This window comes from Aphanomyces astaci (genome assembly GCF_000520075.1).
Source record: "Aphanomyces astaci strain APO3 unplaced genomic scaffold supercont1.82, whole genome shotgun sequence".
Classification (NCBI taxonomy): domain Eukaryota; phylum Oomycota; class Saprolegniomycetes; order Saprolegniales; family Verrucalvaceae; genus Aphanomyces; species Aphanomyces astaci.
This window is the reverse complement of record NW_009798345.1, coordinates 133,798-149,170: the sequence shown is the minus strand read 5'-3', so window position 1 is coordinate 149,170 and position 15,373 is coordinate 133,798. Positions and strand designations below refer to the sequence as shown.

Genomic DNA, 15,373 nt, shown 5'->3' with positions numbered 1-15,373 from the left:
GAGGCAAACACCGTTCATAACTCCATTCCAGAGCGAACTTGGCAGCCTCTCGATGTCATACCATGCACTTCCGGCTTCAGGTCAATTGGGAAGGGGACACCTACCAAAACGGAAGATTTTTTGGAGACATCCCAAAAACAGTGAACTGGCTCTATTATAGGGACGGGGACAAAAATATTTGGGGATGCGGTGGAGATGCTCTTAAAATAGTAGTATATGTATGTGCGAAAAGTAGTACCGGTACATACACTGCATCGGCAACCACAAATGTAATCGTGTGGCGGTCCATCGAGCAATCAATATCTTTGCACGCTACCTATATATTCCTATGGCTGCTTGAAAGGGATGTTGTACAGCAGTAGACGCCATCAATCAACATGGTCCAATTCACACACTGCAAAGTTCCTTGGCCCCATCGCGTGTCATGATTGAAGCCATTCGAGACCCCCAGTCCTTTCTCACCCTCACGCTGTCCTTGCGGCGACTAGATCCGATTGGTTCCAGCCAAATTGCTGCCATTGCCAGTGACATTGCGTATGGCGTGCGATCCCCCGATGGCGTTCGGTTCTTTGTCGCCTCTGCCACCAGTCTGGAAAGAGGAGTGGTCGTGACGTCGTTCGCAATGCACAGCTCGGGTCGTGGATTGCTTTTGAGCCCCACCGTGTCTATGGAAGAAGCCACTGAGTTGGGGGAAATCTTCGCTAACACGGTCGAACTCTTGCTGGTTCAAGTCATGGGCAACGACTCGGCTACGGCAGCCTTCAACGCCAGCTATTGCCGCCATCGATCGAGCCCAACCACCGCTGCATGGAAAGAAGACTTGATCATGTATGTGCTCGGGAATCTGCAGCCTCCGTCGCCATCCAAATTGGCTGGAGCTATGCGGTCCGCATCCATCGATCGAGATGCCGACCTACTCACGGCCTGGTCGATGCAGTTCTTGGAATACATTCAAGCCCCCACGGACGACGCTGCGCCGTTTGTAGCCAGGGGATTCAAGCGACATGCGCTGTTTGTGTGGGAAGTCGACGGTAATCCAGTGGGGTTTGCAGGCTACGCATCCCCCGTCACTGTCGAAGGCGAAACGGTGTTTAAAATTGGGCCAGTGTTCGTAGCCCCGTCAGAGCGACGCCAGGGCTATGCCTCTGCACTCACTGCAGCCCTGTGCCGGCACTTACTCGAGTCAAACATACTGCCAACTGCTGCTCGCATCTGCCTTTTTGCCAACGCAGCAAACCCGGCCTCCAACAAAGCCTACCAAAATGTAGGCTTTGAATTGCACAGTCGACGGGTGGCGTATTCGTTTGAAAGTGCCTGCTCAAGTATTTAACCCATACAATATCCCCCCACCAAACAGTCACCCGAGTTTATCCAGCAAAATATGCCATTATTCCCATTGAATATGGAGCACGAGGGTTTGCACGTTGCAAAATGGTGTGAGATTGCACAAGGCAAGGGACGAATATGTGACGTGGCAAACACGTTGTTACAGTATTTGTTTTTTATGGGGGGGGTAGGTCAAAATTTCGTTTCATCTTGGAATTGTGTTGACTCAACATCGGAAAAGACCCCCACCCCCTCCCTCCCTAAAACTTGAATGCGCCGATTGTTGTTGAAGGTTGGTTGCTGGTTCGACTTCAATCATGGTGAGTGCTACGACGTCCCTGCTCCCAGAGATCCCAACTTCCCCCGTCGCACATTGGAACATGGAGGTGTACGCCGTTGTGGCGATCGCGGCCGTCGCGTCGTGGCTCGTGTTTTACTACTTTACGGAAGAAGCGAGCAAGATTCGACTCGTGTTCAACGAAAGCTCCAAGCTCAACCAGTTCATCTCCACCGTGCGTCCTCCATATTCCTCCATGTCTTTCATCTTCATGAACGTCTTGGCTAGAACTGCGCCACGCTTCAGTCTGCGTACCATCCGCCTTGGTGGGCCATGAGCGCGCACGTCCAAGTGCTGTTGACAGTCGTGTGGCCCCAAGCCATGGTCGAATACTCGCGAGAAATGCTTCATCTGCAAGACGGTGGTCATGTTGCCGTTGACTGGTGCAAAGGAACAGCGCATTTGGCGGAAGACGCGCCCATTGTGTTGGTGCTCCATGGCTTGACTGGTAATACCCACCATCAAATCCCAGGCGATTCTGAGATGACATGGCAGGTTGCAGCGATGGCTATCGCTCGTTCTGCGCCGACGCCCTTCAAGCGGGGTACCGCCCCGTGGTGTTCAACAAGCGCGGGCACGGAGGCTCGACCTTGGCCGTTCCCCTGCTCCAAGCGTTTGGGTGTGTCAAGGATATGAAGGAGGTGATCCATCACATCCAGCGCCTCTTTCCGGCTTCGTCTATCGTCGGTATGTCTTGCCATCCTCTATCTTCATGCGCATGACGACAATATTTTCAGGCGTGGGGTTTTCCGCTGGCTCGGGGCTGCTGTGTTCGTACTTGGGCGAAACCGGCAAGGACTCCAAGCTCAAAGCAGGCGTGTTCGTTTCCCCAGGTACGCTCAGCATAATCACCACCACCCATGTTCCAGTCATCGGCTGCGTATATTGCCTCGATCGTCCGTTCGTTGAGATCTGTCGTAATACGAATACCATGACCAGGGTACGATTCCATGGAATTGTTTTGCAACGGCGGCATCAACGCCCCGTACAACTCCATCTTGACATTCGCCCTCAAGGTACTCACAACCCTTTTTCACATGATATTGACTGGTCTGGGCTGTAGAAATTCCTTCGGCAACACGAAGACTCACTAGCGTCTACCATTGACTATGCCGCCGCCATGAAATCTCGGTCCGTGGCCGAATTCGATCGACATGTGTACATGACGCTGCACGGGTACAAAGACCTGGCGTCCTACTGGAAGCACAACAACCCCATGCGCTCCGTGGAGAACATCGCTGTGCCAGTGCTATGCATCAATGCCAAGGACGACCCCGTGTGTCCCTTCGGCCAGATCAACTGGTCCATCTTTGACATCAACCCGAACTCGCTTCTGGCGCTCACAACCTACGGCAGCCACTGCGGGTTCTACGAGCACACGACGGGGTTGCAGCTCAAGTCGTGGGCGTCCAAAGCGTCGCTCGATTACCTCAGCACCGCGCTGCGATTCATCGACTTGGCCCCGTCTACTTGATCTCGCCCCCCCGCTCCAGTGCAAATCAAGCCAAAGATAACGTTTATGATGATATATACAGTACATGAATAAAATGCAACGACACTCCCTACTACAACGACGAGTCCATGGTTCCGTTCGAATAATACTCGCACGAGTATAACCTCCGCTCGTGGTCGGTGAGCATCGGGTCATGGTTCACTTTCAAGTCAAGAGGGGGGCGCGGGGCAAAGCACCGGCACCACCGGGACCAAGGTAGCCACGTGGCAGAGCCATCGGATGGATTTGGATCTTGCAAAGACGCCGCAAACGGGTGCACTTTGTTCTTGGACGCTCGTCGAATGGGCGAGTTCTCGGGGGCGGTGTCCATATGGTTGGTTGGGGGATCCACGTATCTAGTACATGTTCAAACTCAAGTTAGTTCAGACCACTCGTATTTCCATGGGATACAGTATCATGGATTGTTCGTACTCCACATAAGGCGTGACATCGTCGTCGCTCTCGTCGTCTTCGAGGCCGTCGTCGTCGTCGCCAACACTGTTGAAGTGCTCGAATTGCTTGAGAGTGGCCTCCATTTCCGCATCCAGCGCCGCAGCTTCTTCGTTGATCACGCGCGACTTGTTGACTGTGTCCTGCAACTGCTGGGCCTTGGACCGTTCCTTGGCCTCTGCCGCCCGGATGTCGCCCCGAAGGGCTTCCTCCTGGTTCAGCTCGCCCTGGATCGCCTTTACCCACAGTTGCTTTTCAGCGCCTGCGACAAGTCAACCCCCCACACTCGACAACTACTACTTGACACATAGGCAAATTGTATCTTACCTGTCCGGGCTTCAACGCACAACTTTTCCTTTCGCCCCGACGTGAGCAGCATAAACGAATGTTCTGGCTCGATCTAATTGTGATAAGGAACACATGTGAGCAGTAGGTAGTGGTAGTGGGACTACGTACGCCTTCAGAAGTGGACGGCTCCAGGCCAATCACTTGCAGCGTGCCGAGTGGATCGGTGCCGTCCAGGGCGTCTTCTTGCGAGGCAAAGTACAACCACAACGTTCGCAGCAACACGCAATACCTAACCCGACCACCAGTTATCAACTAACTACCTCTCCTCCAACCCCCAACTAGGACTCAAAGTTAGACGTACCGCTTGAGGGAGGTTCGCACGGTGCCGCCATGCTTTGTCAGGTACCCCTCCATGGTCGCCCCCGCGTAGCTCGGCAGGGCCAAGTCGCGCGTGATGAGCTCGTCGGCTTTCAAAGACGAAACGGCCGTTTGCAGCGTGTGCATCCAGTGTATCTTGTCCTCTGGGTCATCAACATATGCTTCCAAGAACCCGAGCTCGATGGTTTCAATGCGAAACATGTTCTTAACGCCGCCGCCCGTCGCCACGGCGCCGTACCAGTCCCCGACGAACACGACTTGGACCTTACTCGTGGCTTTGCCTGGCGCGGTGGCGAAGTCTTCGCGTGTGTCGTACGTCGCCAGCCACGGACCCTTGAGCACGCAGTAGTGTTCGTTCCACGCGGCCGCAAAGTGCGATCGGCGGAGATGCACGAAGCCTTCCTGGAAGATCTCGCTGCTGTGCTGTGTTTGTAGCGTGGTCTGACGCGTGAGGATGTCCCGCAGCGTCTGCTCCGCCACCGCTTCGTCGCTCGCGGCTTTGAGCGCGCGGATCCAGCGCTCCTTTTCCGCCTCTGACGTCGCGATGAACTGGATCGATCCAGACACGCCTCGGTACTTGGCGTCCACTTGGAAACCTGTCGGACAGGTTGCCATGTTCCATTGAAAAGGTCATTTAAGTGGGGTTTTATTTACCAAATGGCATGCCGTCCCAATCTGACACGGACAGCACCTTCATCGCTCGCTCGTCAGTCTTCTCGTCGGTTTCATCGTGGTTGTTGTCGTCGTAGCTAGAGAGGTTGCTCGTGCTGGCTTCCGCCTTGGTGTCGAACCACCTCAACGTGTCGCGCACAAGCACGTAGTATCGACGGGGGTCCCGTGCAAAGTGCAGAAACGCTTCTTCGATACGCTGCAACGTGCCCTCCATGGTCGATGTCGGTACCACGTAGCCCAATCTAGGGTCGGACGACGTGCGACTGGCGGCGGCGGTGGTGTGCAATGCCAGTTCCACCTATCTCAAATGCCATCAAGCCTCCATTCCTTCGCGATAGAAGTTAGTTTGAAATTCAATGCCTTTTTACTTGTTGTTCGAGCAACAGCGTGGCACCGCGACTGTCGTTGAGAGCGCTCGTGATGGCCGCGACCCAAACGTCTCGGTCGTTCGATTCGGGTGGGATAAAGTGCAATGTGGACGTCAGCTGCTGGGGGCCTACTTTGCCTTGGATGTAAAAGTCGTTTTGGTGGCCTCCGCTGCTCTGGGATTCAAACAGCGACTGCACTTCCACGACCATGAACTGCGCCGACTCATCACCTGCCCGAGCACTCGTTTCATCGGCATACCCGATCAACCGGTCTTGATTCAACAGGAAGTACCTATTATCAAACATGTCAACCCTGCCGACACAACCATGACAATTCCAAGTACCCGTCTTTAGCGTCCGTCCATTTGCCTTTCACGTGGGATCGGTACATCATGTAGCCTTGCACTGACGATTGTTGAAACGTTGTCGCACACGACGTAGCGTGCGACAACTAGTACGTTCTGTGCCGTCAACGACAGAAAACAGGAAATGCGTCGTACCTCAATGGCTTGGTCTTGCATGAGATCGTCCCCTGCCTTGCGCTTGAGGGCGTCGGCCACTTGCGACTGCCATTTGGCTTTAATCACTTCCGAGTCTGCCACGCACCGCAGGACGGCGGAATTCCATTCGCTGCGGCAGTCCAGCTGAAACGAATGGCCAGGAGCGGTCGACGACTGCCACGCGTTGATGGCCACGACGTCGTAGCACACGGCGGGTTGGAGGGCGTCGGGCGTAGTGTACACTTTGATTTCCAAGTCTTCCAGCACAACGTATCGCCGCACGAGTTTGCCGTTCGCTTCGATTGACAGAAAGCTCGACAGCACATTCGTGCCATCCCTACGTACGTCCAACCAAGCCATGAATGCCTAGTATAAATCATCGTCCAAAGTAGCTATCGAGCGTACGATGGAACGCAGTGCAGAAGGTCGTTGAGGTTCGATTTGTCCAGCGCTGTCTGCAACGCCTGGATCCATCGCGTCGACTCGGATGCTGTGGAGCCCGTCAGGTACACGGGGGCCCCTTCCTCCGTGTCGACGACGAACCCCACAAACTTGTCCTTCCATGGCGCCACTGCCAAGCACTTGACGGCCACTTGGGGCTGCAGCAGTCCAGATTTGTACCCTTCTCGGGTAGCGTAACATTGCAACTTGGTGTCGACGAGGACGCCAAATAGAGGTTGGGACGCCTGGCCGTCGGACGAAGTCAGCGTCACAGGCGCTTCGTAGCCCGTCGTCGTCATCGTCGCCGCCCCAGCCGTGTCGAGCAGCGCAGTCAAGTCTGGGTCCATGACCATGTGGGTGCCGTACTTTTTATCCAGCATTTTGAGCACCTCTAGGTCAAACCCGTGCGACAATTCGAGCACCCCGTTGAGCTCGTCAACGAAATGCTGGCTCACGTGGCTGTACGAATGAACGATCTTGTCGCGAATGGCCTTCGTCGTGTCGCTTTGCAGCGCCCCCGACGCAATGCGAGTCGCCAGACGCTGCAGCGCCAACCCGTGCTGGATCGCACTTGTCCAGTGCACCTACAATATCATATATCACAAACCGGAACGCCACAATCTCAAAACGCTATCCAAACGATACCTTGGACTCGTCCGAATCGAATGCGATAAAGTACGTGCGATGTGCTGTCGTGACCAGCTCCAAGCCAAACCGGTACTTGTCATGCGTGCTGCCCGTCCACTCGGTCACAGCCGCCAGTTCCTTGGGCGGACGGCCGGCGGTATTTGCAACCGCGTCTTCTTTCGTGTCAAACACATGCAACATGTGGCCACGGAGGACGGCGTAGAATTTCGACATGGACGGCATCTCGTAGCCTTTCTTCATGATGTATCCTTGAATGAGGGGGGTAGGGTCTACGGTGGCGGTCGTGGGGACGGTGGAAGGAGATGCTGAAGTTGGGGGCAACAAGGATATCACTTCCGGGTCCGTCGACAACGAGGTGTGGTACACGGCGTCGATCTTGGCCAACAAATCCATTTCTCGCCCCGCGAACGAGTCGAGCAACAGCGGCACGTCGCCCCCCTTGGCTGGATTGGTTTTCGCATAAAACGCCAATAGGTACTTTGCCAGCGGAGACTCGTTCAGGACCGTCACGTGATGGGTCGCAATCGCTACGTGGCACGCAGATAGCCATCCGTGGAACTCGACTTCGGTCGGTAGCTGCGCAAACACGTTCGTGTCTGCCGATGTGTCAATGTACATGCTGAACTGCCCGTCGCCCATCGACACGTTGTCGATCTGCCAAGGGCCGAGCAGCACGTGCGCCATGTCCACGCCGGCGTAGCATGTCAAGCTGGCCCCTTCCACGACGCAGTAGCACTTTTTAAGCTGGGGCATCGTCGGCGAGCACTTGATCATGACAAACCCCGCCTTTTTGTGGTGCGGAAGAGATCCGTCGCAGGACAAGCTGTGGCGCCACGACCCTGGCGCGGCTGCTGTCCGGAGTGCCGTGTCAGACGAGTACGCAGACATCGCCGCACACAGTTTGGTCATGTGATCGTTGGCCACTAAGGTGGTGCCGTACATTTTATCGAGCGACGCCAACAACAAGTGCTCTTTGCCTCGAAAGTGCATCAAAAGCGCCTCCACGCTGGCCAGACCGTCCGGGTTGTGTTCCTCGTAGTACGCCACCATCAGTTGCTTGAACTCGGCGCTTTCGGGGCTGCACTCGTCACTGAACGGAATGTCGAGAATTTCGTGCAGCGTCGTGCTAGAACCACAACAGATAGACAGTGCTGTTAAACTCCTTGACTTGTTGTGGAATCATCAACAGCATACTACACGCAGAAGGTTTGGTCGTCGTACCTTTCGCTCACTTTGAGCGTCGCGCGCTGGCGGTGCGCGCGGGCGTACTCCAGTCCGAGGTGCATGGTGCGAATCCAGTGGTCTCGCTGGACAGTGGACGCTGCATCGTACACTCGCTGGACGCCTTGGGGATCGACAATCTCCAATTTCAGCGGGGCGTCCGGCGATGCTTGGGCGGCTACAAACACGATCGTGTCCGTGGGGTGGTCGGGCTCTGTGAGCGCTGCAATGCGCGTAGAAAAGTGCAGCAGCTTGTTGCCGAGTACCACGGCGTACACTCGGACTTTGGATGTCGTCAACAGCGCCGGCACGTCGTAGGTCAAGATGCCCTCCAAATGCGGAAGCAGCCCGTCGGTTTCGATGGCGCTGTTGTCGGCCAGTTTCGCGGCGTGGTACTTGGTCAGTTTCGCCACCAGCGACGCGTGATCTTTGGCCAACGACGTGATGTACATGTCGTCCAGGTGCTTGAGCAGCTCGCCTTCGCGGCCTTGGAACAGCTTGGTCATTACGTACACGTCTTCTTCCTTGGCAGAGTTGTGCTGGTGGAAGTAATCGGCCAGGATGGTCTCGAACTCGAGCACGGCGCGCGCCTGGTCGGTCAGCGGTACCTTGGACTCGTCTGCGACGTGGTGGAACGAATCGAGGGACCCGACGGCGCGGGCGCTTGCGACGTGATGGCCGATGGCCGTCCGGATGCCCTTCATCCACCGCTCCTTCTCTTTGGCACTGGCGGCGCTGCAGAGGATGTGCGCGTGATGCAACGTGTCGATTTGAAATGCGTGGGGGTACGTCATGAGGAGGAGACTGCCGTCCCAGTCGTTGACGCGCACTAGTTCCGAGCACGACACGGTCGTTGTGTCTGGGGACAGAGCCCCGTTCTCGGCTTTCAAGGCCACGTACTGCTCGTGGCTGTCGAAAAAGTAGATATGCACGCCCACGACCACACAGTACTTTCGCTTCATGGTTGGCACAAAGTGGCCTTGCTTGACCAAACTTCCCTCGACCACCACGACGTCGGGTTTGTCTGAAGACTCGTCCCCCTTGTCCTTTTTGACCGAGAACGGGGCATCCAGCAGTCGGTCCGACGTCGGCGCGAAGAAGCTCATGCGATGCGTGTGCGCGGGGGGCGATGTCAAGTCGAACGAATCGCGGCGGACTTTGGCATCTCGCGCGCGCTCGGGGGACATGGGAATCATCGTGGCGCCGGTGAGGATGGCTACGCTCCACGTCGACACTTCGTTGGCCACGCTCGCACTCACATGCAATTCCTTGCCCTCGACCGTGGGAATCGAAAACGCATTCGGGTATGTCGTCAGTCCGACTTTGCCGGTCCAGTCCTTGATGGGCCCCGCTACGTGGACCACCCCCAGTGGCGACCGGATGTTTTGAAAGTAATCGTCGGCGTTCTTGTACCAACACAGCGTCTTCCCAAACAAGACAAAGTACTTGCGGTGCATTTTCGGGCGAAGGGTATTTTTCACACGCAAGTACCTACGAGTAGTAGAAACCAGCAATACATACATGGAATTGCAGAGTTAGAGGCCATTGAACTAGACACACCCTTGGGCGAGCGAGTCCACGTGCGAATGGCTGGATGTCCACGACGCCAGCCGCAACTTGACTTTGACTTTGGCGGTTTGCGCGGAATGAATGGCCCCCGTTGCTTGTTGAATCGTCTGTTCGGCATTCGTTTTCATCGCCGCCACGTCTGCGACAGCGTCCGCAATCGAACGCTCCAGCTAGAACGACTCTGTCAGAATGTTCCTATATAACGAGGGATCACCTCTGCCATGTCTGCGTGGATGTCGTGGATGGCTTTTTGCAACGTGGACACGACGTTCATTTCCACTTCGTACAGGGCCGAGAGCTTGGCTGCGTCCTTCTTGAATGTTTCCGACATTTGTCCAGGCTGCACAGCATTCCGAAGGATGTCATCGTGCGCTGCTTGCTTGGCAGCTTTGGACTTTTCCAGTGTGTCGGCTGCTTTTCGCTCGGCGTCGTGCATCTCGTCGGTGGTGTCGCGGGCCTTTTGGGCTAGACCTGCCTGCTTTTCACGGAGCAACTGGATGTGTTCTTCGCCTCCGCGAATGGCACGGGATGCCACTTCCGCCCGTTGGACCTGGGTGTAAATGGCATGACGATTATGTCCGAAATGTGAGACGATGTCGGTGGGAACGTACGGCTTCTGCCGCGATGGAGGCCATGTCGCGCTCCTCTTTGACTTCTGAATTCAAGTCTCGTTGGGCGTCGATGATTTCGTCGGCTACGATGCGATACGGTTCTTCCAGCGACGATTGAATCGCATGAATCCTGTCGTTTTGTCGTATATGAGACTCACCCACTAAGCTGGAGAGCGACCCAAGAATGACAACACATCGTACCATTCCTTTTGGAGCAAGGACGAGTCGACACTGCACTGGTACGACTTGCCGCCCAACGCCACGAGGATAAACCCGTGGTCGTAATGCTTGAACGTGGACCGGCCGTCCCACAACTGCACCTGAGTGATCTCGACGACTTTTTGCGGTGTATGACCTCGGTCAAACTCGTTCTCGGACCCGTACACAGACAGCATGGACCCTTCCAGCACACAAAACACGCGCTTCCTACGACGTCAACATCAGCATCTTCACATCGTCGCAGACCTTCCCCGGACGTACATGGTAGGAAAGGTGTAACCTCGCTTCCACATCAACCCCTTCATGATGGTTTGTCCTTATGTACGCACGCCTAGTTGATCGTTTGTGAATGCTGCACCGAGGGTCCCCTGAAATCCAACACCCCCGCCAATCTCCCGTCGTGTCGTTTCACATTCTTCTACAGGAGTATGTCGGCAGTTACAAAACGGCACTTCTGGAGTAAGGACCCCGTTGAATCGAATCTCTCCCATTGGTCAATCCGAAATGGAAATATTTTGAAACAACCGTGGTGAGAATATTTAATCTCTATGTGGTGTGATATTTATACGTATACTACAGGTATTTTTAGTATTAGAGTATTAGTATTACAGTATGGAGTAACCACGATTGGGTACGGATAAGGTCTTACGGATATAGCTAGTAATACTATTCATGGGTTAGTAGGGTGGGTATTTTGAAAATTGGACCCGCGCCATGATGAGCGACAGCGACAGCGAGATCGACGGCATGCTAAATGCCCTGGGCCTCCCGCCTTCCCAACGTAGCGTTGGATCGGTGCGCCACAAATGGTATTCTTATCGACGTGACTTCCCCTTACATGCGTAGCCTTCGGCGTCACAACCAGGAAGCAGCGGTCGTCGACGGCCTATAGCTGCAAATACTCCACTCCAACAACAATCCATGCCAGACACGTCCGTCGTCGACCTATCCGAAACGTCGCCGGTCCTGAAGAGGTCTAAAGTGCGACAACGATCAAGTCCGGTCCATGTGCCCTCCATCATCTCGTCCTCATCCGTCCAATCCAGCGATGTGATCGAACTGGCAAGTGACAGCGAACCTGACACCTTTCGACACCACGGGTGAGTCGTTCGTTCACAAGGACCACTTCAACTTATACCTTCGTGACTAGATCCATCGACCCTTTGATCACAAACCCTGTCGACGTGTCCATCATCAGTATCAATACAAATTCCGACGAGGAAGACTCTCCCGACAATGAGCGGGATGTCCATGACGATGCTAACGACGACGACGATATGCTGCCTTACGAAGACGAGAATTACTTCGAGTCGATGCATCAAGCGACTCTCACGTACAGTCCAACGTCAGAAGCTCCGATCGTGACCCCAGTCGCCACAGCAACAATGCCGCTTGTTGACCCGCCACCGCTTGCATCCACAGAGCCGCCCATGGTTCGACCGCCGCCACCAACCACCCGACCCACGACCAAGTCGTCCCGCGCTTCAAAGCATCCAAAGTCCACGCTCAATGTCGCATTAGAAGCGTCGTGGAGCGAGTCGGACGTAGCGATCAAGTTCAAGGAAGCCTTGGCTGCCCACACCCCGAAACCCATCCCCGTCCTCCCATCCATCCACTGCCACGTGTCGTGCGCGTTGCTGTGGGAGCATTCCACTGCGTTCGACGCAGCACTCAACCGGCCCGTGCTAACGCGAGTGCCCATGGCGTGTCGGGTCTTTGCGGCGCTGGACTTTCTGGCGGCCATGGACGCCCGCTACGCGCCCATTTACGACGTGATCGCTGGCCTTCGGTATAGCATCGTCCATCGCATTCACATATGATCTCACAGGAATATGTGTCGTCTGTAGGGCCCACCTGCATGATCCGACAGCGCGGATCTTCCTCGTCGTGGAAGGCATGGACAAGGCGCTGATTGCTGAGCAACGCAAGCAACGCGCGGTACGCCGTCGCATTTAGAAATCGAAAGCACGAACGACGCTGTGAATGTGTAGACGACGGTCACGTTTGCCCATGTGCAACAAGCGTGCGTGCAGTTGTTTGTGAACTCGTTCTGCCACATCAAGGTAAGTAACGTGAATACTTGACAATGCTCTGAAACGGTGTCGCAGTTCACCACCGACGGCGACGACACGGCCCAGTACTTGTACTCGTTGACCAGGGAGGTCGCACTGCTGCCACAAATGTACGTACGTACGTACGTACGTGTGCCACGTGGTTGGCGAATGTGACACCGTTTGGCTAATCAAAATCATCTGGGGCAGGGAACCGGTGGACTTTTTGACGCATGTTGGTCGGCTCACGTCCCTTCGCGCGACCCCGAATGGAGGTACATAACGCCCTGAAGGAAGATGTCAGGCATTGAAAGCATGGGGTCGTAGATACGACCAACGAGCTGACAAACACGTGGCTACGCATGCTGCAAATGGTACTGGCGGCGCCGGCACATGTAGTGGTGGACGGACCTTATGATCCCTGACGTAGATCCCTGGCATGAGCGAAGGGCGAGCCCAACGAGTCGTGGGGTTCTATCCTACGATGCAATCGCTCATGACTGTGTATCATAACCCAGCCATCCCAGTCGAGGCCAAGGAAGTGCTGCTCGCGGTATGATCAACGGCATCAACCATACCTCATGCGTCCGCTGTGTATACCTTTCCAGGAGAAGCTCAATGCAAACTCGATCGAAATTGTCCTCTCCAAACGCATCCACGCCGTGTTCACGTGCACAGACCCCAGCCGCGTTGTGTAATACATTCCTCCTCTCGAAAGTTCTCGAAGTCGAAGCAGTGTGTCGACAACGGCGCGCGGGAAGAACACACGGGCCAATTGCCACCCCAAGGCATGAAGTCTTGAGTTCTCATCTCTCCTCCCGTCCATGGATTGACTTCGCCCTCAACTGCATGAACCTGCCTCCATCGACCTCCGGCCGCCGGCTTTCTCCTGCTTCTTGCCCGGCCATGTAGTGTGCGCAAGATAAGGACCCGTTCATAATAAGTTTCATGTACCCAATACATTTATCAAGTATAGCTTGTCCTAACTAATTTGAGCGGAGTCGATCAATTTCCACAGTCGGCTGTGATTGGCCAAAAATCTGGTTCCAATAGACCAATCAAACGCTAGCAACGTTATAATCTGCGGTTCCGACGGGGCCGTTACGCTAAAAATACGCAAAAGCTGCGGCATTTACCAATCGACTACATCCCCTCCACACCTCATGTCGGCCTCCAGACGCCGCTCGTCCAAGGAATTCGCTGCCACCAACGCAGGTAGGTCCATGAACGTATCGTATACAAGAATGAAGGATGGGCTGACATGGCGATGCAAGCCTTGCTGGATGACCCTGAAAAGCTCGCCGAGCACGATTCTGCATCGGCGCCGCCCGCTGGAAAGGTCGACATCAGCAGCGTCGTCGACACTTCCTCGACGGAAACGCTGGCGGACTTGCCATCGCGGTCGCGTACCAAGTGCCGCGAATTGTCCAAGAAGCAGGGTGGCGGCAAGAAAGGACTATGGGGGAAACCCGAGGATCTGATTGTGATCCCCAAGGTGGAAAAGGAAGACCCGAACTTTGACAGCGAAGAAGAATCGGACGATGTCATTCTGGTCACGTCGTCCCCCAAGGCCCGACGCCTTTCTACGACGGCGAAGAATGCGCTGTTCCAAGACAACGCCCGCGCATTTGGCGCCAGTCCTGTCCCCGACGACATCAAGGCGCAGATCGAAAACATCATCACCGAGTACTTTTCGAGCGGCGACGTCGACGAAGTGCGTATTCGTCTTGGCGAGCTGTCGATAGACACGGGTACTTTCCCTCCATTCTCGTCGTCTCTTCCTCTCACAAGGCTTCTCAATATAGACGGGCAGTTCAACTACGAACTCGTGAAGCGCGCCATCACCATGTCCATGGACAAGCACGAGCGGGAACGGGAAGCTGTGTCCCGCCTGCTCTCGGAGCTCTACCTGAACGGCCTCACGCCTGTCGAACTGGCGCAAGGGTTCCGTCGCGTGATCGTGTCGGCGGATGATTTGGCGTTGGACATCCCCACGGCCGTGCACATGCTGTCGATCTTCGCAGCGCGAGCTATCGTGGACGAAATCTTGCCGCCGCGGTTCCTGGAAGATCCATTATTGGCTGCCGATGGCGACGACGTGGTGCAAGAAGCGATCAAGAAACTGAGCATCAATCACGGCACGGTTCGCATGGAGAAGGGCTGGGGGCCAGGCGATGGCCGGCCCGTGGAAGAGCTCAAGGTCGCCATTGACCAGCTCACGAAGGAGTATCTGTTGTCCGGGGACCTCGAAGAAGCGTCGGCGTGCGTCCGGGAACTGAACGTGCCCCACTTCCACCACGAAGTGGTCAAGCGCGGCATCATCAACTCGTTTGAGGAAGGCAAGGAGTACACGAACGCCATTGGGTCGCTCTTGGCGTACTTGGTGAGCCAGGATATCGTGTCCACTGCGCAACTGCGCAAGGGCGTGGACAAGGTGGCACTGACCCTCCCCGACATCCAGCTGGACGTGCCTGGCGCCAAGGGCTTGCTCACGGCCCTCGTCGCCCGCGCCAAGTCGGACGGAATCTTGCCTCTTGACTACCATGTGCAGTAGTCTTAGTCAGAATCCCTGAAAACTTGTAACGATACACCGTTTCACCTGTCCTGTTTAAAACGCGTTCAGGACGATTTAAGCGTTTTAAAACTAGGCTTGGGAGTTTTAATTCATGGCATAACGTTTTAATATTAATACCAACCTAGGATACTATTAGCACATATGGTTTAATATATTATAATCAAAGTGTGGATGACATTAATACATATGGTTAATATAATATAATCATTGAATCAAAGCGTGGATGA

At 55.1% G+C, this 15,373-nt stretch overlaps 5 protein-coding genes across 8 annotated transcripts; 4 read left to right on the top strand and 1 right to left on the bottom strand.

Moving 5' to 3' along the window:
* Positions 1–424: 424 nt before the first annotated feature.
* Positions 425–1,431, top strand: H257_16223 (hypothetical protein; the record flags this gene model as incomplete). Its single annotated transcript, XM_009844586.1, has 1 exon — positions 425–1,431. One exon carries the CDS (start codon positions 425–427, stop codon positions 1,328–1,330), a length of 906 nt encoding a protein of 301 aa, XP_009842888.1. The 3' UTR covers positions 1,331–1,431.
* Positions 1,432–1,643: 212 nt separating this feature from the next.
* Positions 1,644–3,226, top strand: H257_16222 (hypothetical protein; the record flags this gene model as incomplete). Its single annotated transcript, XM_009844585.1, has 6 exons — positions 1,644–1,838; positions 1,892–2,111; positions 2,159–2,350; positions 2,401–2,496; positions 2,603–2,679; positions 2,727–3,226. 6 exons carry the CDS (start codon positions 1,644–1,646, stop codon positions 3,135–3,137), a joined length of 1,191 nt encoding a protein of 396 aa, XP_009842887.1. The 3' UTR covers positions 3,138–3,226.
* On the bottom strand, positions 3,077–10,930 carry H257_16221 (hypothetical protein). The gene is made up of 17 exons (XM_009844584.1): positions 10,782–10,930; positions 10,503–10,727; positions 10,302–10,431; positions 9,905–10,240; positions 9,682–9,860; positions 8,122–9,612; positions 6,898–8,026; positions 6,217–6,836; positions 5,812–6,148; positions 5,656–5,762; positions 5,312–5,603; positions 4,926–5,241; positions 4,255–4,867; positions 4,062–4,182; positions 3,933–4,005; positions 3,588–3,867; positions 3,077–3,511 (listed from the first exon to the last, which is right to left on the bottom strand). The coding sequence occupies exons 1-17, from the start codon at positions 10,823–10,825 to the stop codon at positions 3,229–3,231; spliced, it is 6,576 nt and encodes a 2,191-aa protein (XP_009842886.1). The 5' UTR covers positions 10,826–10,930; the 3' UTR covers positions 3,077–3,228.
* Positions 10,931–11,124: 194 nt separating this feature from the next.
* H257_16220 (hypothetical protein) lies at positions 11,125–13,568 on the top strand. 4 transcript variants are annotated; one of them, XM_009844582.1, is made up of 10 exons: positions 11,125–11,315; positions 11,367–11,620; positions 11,671–12,309; positions 12,368–12,458; positions 12,512–12,583; positions 12,629–12,702; positions 12,782–12,846; positions 12,899–12,945; positions 13,002–13,124; positions 13,180–13,568. In XM_009844582.1, exons 1-10 carry the CDS (start codon positions 11,235–11,237, stop codon positions 13,267–13,269), a joined length of 1,536 nt encoding a protein of 511 aa, XP_009842884.1. In that variant the 5' UTR covers positions 11,125–11,234; the 3' UTR covers positions 13,270–13,568. The 4 variants fall into 4 exon arrangements, with proteins under 4 accessions (XP_009842884.1, XP_009842885.1, XP_009842882.1 ...); XM_009844581.1 differs by lacking the exon at positions 11,125–11,315 and having other exon boundaries at positions 11,343–11,620; XM_009844583.1 differs by having other exon boundaries at positions 12,368–12,583; positions 12,629–13,568.
* An 84-nt stretch (positions 13,569–13,652) lies between these two features.
* Positions 13,653–15,312, top strand: H257_16219 (hypothetical protein). The gene is made up of 3 exons (XM_009844579.1): positions 13,653–13,786; positions 13,846–14,322; positions 14,377–15,312. The coding sequence occupies exons 1-3, from the start codon at positions 13,735–13,737 to the stop codon at positions 15,123–15,125; spliced, it is 1,278 nt and encodes a 425-aa protein (XP_009842881.1). The 5' UTR covers positions 13,653–13,734; the 3' UTR covers positions 15,126–15,312.
* Positions 15,313–15,373: the final 61 nt, after the last annotated feature.

Coding starts and splice junctions, on each gene's coding strand:
- H257_16221 (XM_009844584.1), bottom strand. CDS start 10,825: ATGAAGGGGTTGATGTGGAAGCGAGGTTACACCTTTCCTACCAT. Junction 10,728..10,781: donor GGTTACACCTTTCCTACCAT/GTACGTCCGGGG, acceptor TTGACGTCGTAG/GAAGCGCGTGTTTTGTGTGC. Junction 10,432..10,502: donor TCCTTGCTCCAAAAGGAATG/GTACGATGTGTT, acceptor ACAAAACGACAG/GATTCATGCGATTCAATCGT.
- H257_16220 (XM_009844582.1), top strand. CDS start 11,235: ATGATGAGCGACAGCGACAGCGAGATCGACGGCATGCTAAATGCCCTG. Junction 11,316..11,366: donor CCCAACGTAGCGTTGGATCG/GTGCGCCACAAA, acceptor TTACATGCGTAG/CCTTCGGCGTCACAACCAGG. Junction 12,703..12,781: donor GTCGCACTGCTGCCACAAAT/GTACGTACGTAC, acceptor CATCTGGGGCAG/GGAACCGGTGGACTTTTTGA.
- H257_16219 (XM_009844579.1), top strand. CDS start 13,735: ATGTCGGCCTCCAGACGCCGCTCGTCCAAGGAATTCGCTGCCACCAAC. Junction 13,787..13,845: donor ATTCGCTGCCACCAACGCAG/GTAGGTCCATGA, acceptor TGGCGATGCAAG/CCTTGCTGGATGACCCTGAA. Junction 14,323..14,376: donor CGAGCTGTCGATAGACACGG/GTACTTTCCCTC, acceptor TTCTCAATATAG/ACGGGCAGTTCAACTACGAA.